Here is a 5,612-nt window from a genome sequence, read left to right on the forward strand (position 1 = left end):
AGAGCTAGTTCCAGGACAGGCTCCAAAGCCACGAAAAATCAAAATAAAATAAAATAAAATAAAATAAAATAAAATAATCACTCAGAGAAGCTGGGCGGTGGTGGTGCATGCCTTTAATCCCAGCACCTAGGAGGCAGAGGCAGGTGGATCTTTGTGAGTTCGAGGCCAGCTTGGTCTACAAGAGCTAGTCCAGGACAGGCTCCAAAGCTACAGGGAAACTCTGTCTCGAAAACCAAAAGTAAATAAATAAATAAATAAATAAATAAATAAATGTCACTCAGAGGCTTAATATTAATTAGAAACTATTTGGCCTATTAGCTCAGGGTTATTATTAACTAGCTCTTACAGCTAAATTAACCCATTTTTATTAGTCTATATTTTAGCACGAGACTTGTGGCTTGTTACCTCACATCTTGCTTCTCCAGCTTCTGCTGGCGTCTCCCAGACTCCACCTTTCTTCCTGTTTCTTTGCTTGGATTTTCCACCTCAACTCTTCCTGACTAATGGCCAAATCAGCTTCTTTATTAACCAATGGTAATAAAACATATTGACAGCATACAGAGAGAAACCCACATCAGTTGCTGCGACCTGAATTTGGCCTTCTACAAGAACAGCAAGCCCTGTTAATGCTGAGCCATCTCCACAGTGTGGGTTCTGTGTAAAGTACATTGTTTTACTTAAGGACCTGAACAGATGAGGGTTTTACTGTGAGCAGAGGTCTTAGGTCCACTCCCCTGTGGTTACCAAAGTACTAAACTCTCAAAGACAGCACACTGACCGGCCTTATACCTTTCATGTTCATGGTTTATGTCTGTTCCCGGGGAGTTCCTGCCTGGGAAGTTCTGCCTGATGTCCAGCAAATACAAAGTAGATTGGGGGACAGCTGTGACAGTTTTAATTGTCAGTTTGTTACAATCTAGAATCACCTGGGCAGAGAGTCACAGTGAGGAATTATCTGGGTCGGGTTGGCCTGTGGGCAAGCCTGTGACAGATTTTCTTAGTAGGAAGACCCACCCTGAATCTGGGCAGCACCAATGCCTGACTCTGGATGTGAAAAGCTGTTCCTGTCGCCTTGACCTTCCTGAAATGATGGAACATCATCTGGAATTTTAAGATAAAAAACAAACAAACCAAAAATACCCCAAGGATGGCTTTATGAGGGGATTTTTTCACAGTCACAAAAAGGAAACCAGGAAATCTCTTTGCCTAGAGGCATGAATGCAGAATCTAGAAATAGAAACTTCTAGATGTTTTATGGTTGGTGGTGGTGCCCACCTTTAATCCCAGTATTCGGGAGGCAGAGGCCAGCCTACAGCCAAGGCTACACAAAGAAACTCTATCTCAAAAACAAAACAAAACAAAACAAAAAACCCAAACTAGATTGATATGGAAAGTCCTCCTGTATATGTGTTGCTTTTATTGGTTAATGAATAAAGAAGCTGTTTTGGTCAATGGCTTAGCAGAATAGAGCTAGGCAGGGAAAATAAACTGAATTCTGGGAGAAAGAAGGCAGAGTAGAGTAGCTCTGCCAGAGACAGATGCCAGATGGAACCTCGCCTGTAAGCCACAGCCACGTGGCGATGCACAGACTAATAGAGATGGGTTGAATTAAGACGTAAGAGTTAACCAAGCTGGCCTTGAACTCCCAGAGATCCGCCTGCCTCTGCCTCCCAAGTGCTGGGATTAAAGGAGGCCAGCCTGGTCTACAAGAGCTAGTTTCAGGACAGGCACCAAAGCTACAGAGAAACCCTGTCTCAAAACAAAAACAAACAAACAAAAAAAATAGTTAGCCAATAAGAAGCTAGAGCTAATAGGCCAAGCAGTGATTTACTTAATACAGTTTCTGTGTGGTTATTTCGGGAGTCTGGGCGTCTGGGAACAAACAAGCAGCCTCCTACTGCACTAGATGTTTTATGGTGGGCACAGGGGCCATAGCTGGGCGGTAAGCACCTGTGCCTGGACGTTCTTCTTATGAAAGAGGTTCCATACGACTTTTCTCATCTCTCCCAGGACAAGGTAAAATGTGGCCAGGTAGATGGTCAGAAACAAGCCCTGAGATCCAGGGGGTCAACTAGCTCAGGCCTTTGTCCCATAGTTGTTGTAGTTAAATTGTTTGAATTGATCTCCAGGCCTGGAAGGCTGCAACTAGTCACCCGGCACACCCTGCTGACCATTCCCCGGGGACGCTGGACCTTCAGTCTCAGCCTGTGCTGAGACTTCATGCTGCCCGGTCTTCCCTCAACTCTTAGCCTCCTGTGGCTGCTACTCCTCTTCATGCTTCCTGCAGCCCATTCTACACTGGGAGTTCTGGGCACTCAAGTCTACTTCAGTTCTGAAGTTTTCTGTAAAGTCTGTGTGCTGACTTTGTGTATCAACTTGACACAAGCGAGAGTCCTCAGAGGAGAGAGCCTTAGTTGAGGAAACGCCTCCTTGAGATCCAGCTGCAAGGCATCTTCTCATTTAGTGATCCATGGGGGAGAGCCCAGCCCACGGTGGGTGGTGCTACCCCTGGGCTGGTGGTCCTGGGTTCTATAAGAAAGCAGGCTGAGCAAGCCATGGGAAGCAAGCCAGTAAACAGCTCCCCTCTATGGCCTCTGTGTCAGTTCCTGCCTCTGGGATCCTGCCTTGTTTGACTTTCTGTCCTGACTTCCTCCAGTGATGAACAGCAATGCTGAAGTGTTTCCTCCCCAGCTTGCTTTTTGGTCATGGTATTTCATCACAGCAACAGAAACCCTGACTAAGATAGTCTGCTTTGCCCTATACTCTCTCCTGGGCAGGTAAATGACTGGCAGAAAGACTGGGTCACATTCTATGCCAGTCAGCGCATTCAGCCCCAGATGGACATGGTGGAGAAGAGGTCCGGAGACCGGGAAGCTCTTGAGCTGTGGTCTGCTCTGCAGGTGAGCAGGGCCTTCTCTGTATACCCAATGCCAACAGTGCCCACTGAGCACTGATGGGGGGGCACCAGAGCATGGGCAGCGCTGATTGTATTTCTTACAGCAGTGCCCGTCTCTCTCTAAGTCAGACACATCTGAGTAACAGCTCGTAGATCTGTGGAACAGCACTTGGGAAGACACCTACACCTCCATATTCATTGACCGCCTTGTCTAAGACTCCATCTTTCTCCTTGCAGTTGAAGATTCCTGACCTATTTCGTGACCTGGAAATTGTGCCCTCCTTACTTCACGGAGACCTCTGGGGAGGGAACGTAGCAGAAGATTCCTCTGGGCCCATCATTTTTGATCCAGCTTCCTTCTATGGCCACTCAGAATATGAGCTGGCAATAGCTGGCATGTTCGGGGGCTTCAGCAGCTCCTTTTACTCTGCCTATCATAGCAAAATCCCTAAAGCCCCGGGATTTGATAAGCGCTTGCAGCTGTATCAGCTCTTTCACTACCTGAACCACTGGAATCATTTTGGATCTGGATACAGAGGATCCTCTCTCAACATAATGAGGAATCTCAGCAAATGAACTGGCCAGAGGGCAGTCTGTTCTGAGTGTGCTGGGTCTCCTAACAAGATGATTCTGTGTGCAGATCAAGTCTTACATCACAAGTGTCACTGCCCTGAAGGAATTGCCTCTGAGTGACCAGAGTCCAGCTATTCCAAGGAGTTCATGATTCTCCACCGTCTTTTCCTCATGGATTCTTTCCATTTACTCCATGGCTGCACTTGCTTAAGATACCTTGATGTCTTATTTCTTAGCCTTGTAGAGCATGGGTTATTTCAGAGGAATGGTTATATAATCCTGAAGTTGCGTACATTGTGAGACTTCCTGGCTAGGTTAGGCCTCAGTGGTGATTTGAGCAGAGACCTAGGAAGTTTAGGTACAGGGCGCCACACCGTGGAAGTTTAGGTACAGGGCGCCACGCCGTGCTGCAAAGGAAAGAACTCTGAGGACCGTGTTGGTGTGGCCGAGGTGCCCACCTCCCATCGCTTCCTTGTTGTGCATAGGGAACATTTCTGAGCTCTTCACAGTGATGCTTTGTGATGGTCAGGCTTGATCTAGACATGGAGTCCTCTCGTCAGGAGATCTGAGTAATGACCAACTCTGAAATCAGTGATATTCCCTCTGCTTGTGTAGTGCTTCTGAACCCTGCCACAAGCTGAGCCGGTCTGGAGATTGGTTTGAGGACCGATCAAGCTACCAACCTTAGGGTAACTTGGCTAAGTTTAGGAGCCTGGAAAAACGTTATGCCAGCGTTGTGCTGTTTTCTCCTCTTGCTCCTCCTCTCCTTCCTCCTCCTCCTTCTCCTCCTTCTCCTCCTCCTCCTCCTCCTCTTCTTCTTCCTCCTCTTCTTCTTCTTCCTCCTCCTCCTCCCTTTTGTTTTTCAAGATAGGGTTTCTCTGTGTAGATCAGGCTGGCCTCAATCTTAGAGATCCACCTGCCTCGGCCTCCTGAGTGCAGGGGTTAGAGATGTGCACCACCACTACCTTGCCTTGCACTGCTATAGAGATTTACATTGGTATGGATCTTGGGTTATTGATATATTGATACAAATTTTAGGTCAATTTTGTTATATGTATATTTCTGCTCTTGATTGAAGCTAGAGCTAATGGGCCAAGCAGTGATTTAATTAATACAGTTTCTGTGCGATTATTTTGGTTCTGGGCGGCTGGGACGAACAAGCGGCTCCTTGCAACATTGTGCTGTTTTCTAAAATTGTCATTTCCTTGCAACATATGAACATTTGTGTTATTATTTTTTGTCTTTCAACATTGTAGAAATGGGAAATTTCATGGTTGAAATTGATGCTGATAAATCTTTTGGCCTAAAAATTTGAATATAATTGCAGTTGTTTCAGTGATGCCTGAGACTTTTTTTCCACATACATGTGCTCAACATTTATCTTAGCTGTTCGCCAGAAAATATTGTAATGCTATATTGCCTGAAATTCACTTTGTAGACCAGGCTGGCCTCGAACTCACAGAGATCCACCTACCTCTGCCTCCTGAGTTCTAGGATTAAAGGTGTGCGCCACCACCACCTGCAGACCCTACTACTGTTTTCAGAGACTTAGTATCCCAACTGTCTTGCCTCTGAATTGTTAGTGGCTCTTATTAGTCCTCCCTATGCAGTTGGGTCCTGTTCTCACAGCTTCTTTCTGTGTGCCTCTCATTGTAGCTATGGTCTGCCAGGACCTTAGTGAAGCTCAGAGAGCTGTGGGAGGACAGGCTTTCTTTCTGAGATAACCTAGCAGTCTGTCCAGAGACTGATGGCTGCTTCACCTGGGAGGACAGGCTTTCTTTTTGAGATAACCTAGCAGTCTGTCCAGAGACTGATGGCCGATTCACCTGAAACATCCCTGGGATTTTTAGACACCAGTTACACAGAATAGCCTAGAAACTTCCAGAGAGGGGACAGATCCTATGAAGAATTAAAATGCCTCAAACCTCCCAACGGTTAAAGAAGCTGACAAGCAACGGAGCCTTCTTAGTCTGAAGCAGAATGGTCTGACCACCCTGAATTTTCTACACAGTCAATTTGTCAGCCAATAATGAAGACATTTCTGGTTACGTTGTTTTCAATGTTTCATGTCCTGGTAGGACAGGCCTCAGGTGGAGACAGCAGTTACGTTTCCTCTAGATGGCCGTTCTACCTGATTTTTTGT

At 46.3% G+C, this 5,612-nt stretch overlaps 1 protein-coding gene across 1 annotated transcript in view; it reads left to right on the forward strand.

Moving 5' to 3' along the window:
* The window catches only part of Fn3krp (fructosamine 3 kinase related protein), a 17,000-nt gene extending 12,729 nt beyond the window's left edge, over positions 1-4,271 (forward strand). Inside the window, exons 4-7 of the mRNA XM_005350919.3 lie at positions 1,936-1,952; positions 2,139-2,148; positions 2,747-2,900; positions 3,134-4,271. Coding sequence (XP_005350976.1) covers positions 1,936-1,952; positions 2,139-2,148; positions 2,747-2,900; positions 3,134-3,472 — 520 coding nt within the window. The 3' untranslated portion in view covers positions 3,473-4,271. The remainder of the gene's footprint in view (positions 1-1,935; positions 1,953-2,138; positions 2,149-2,746; positions 2,901-3,133) is intronic.
* Positions 4,272-5,612: the final 1,341 nt, after the last annotated feature.

Source organism: Microtus ochrogaster, chromosome 7, assembly GCF_000317375.1.
Source record: "Microtus ochrogaster isolate Prairie Vole_2 chromosome 7, MicOch1.0, whole genome shotgun sequence".
NCBI lineage: Eukaryota > Metazoa > Chordata > Mammalia > Rodentia > Cricetidae > Microtus > Microtus ochrogaster.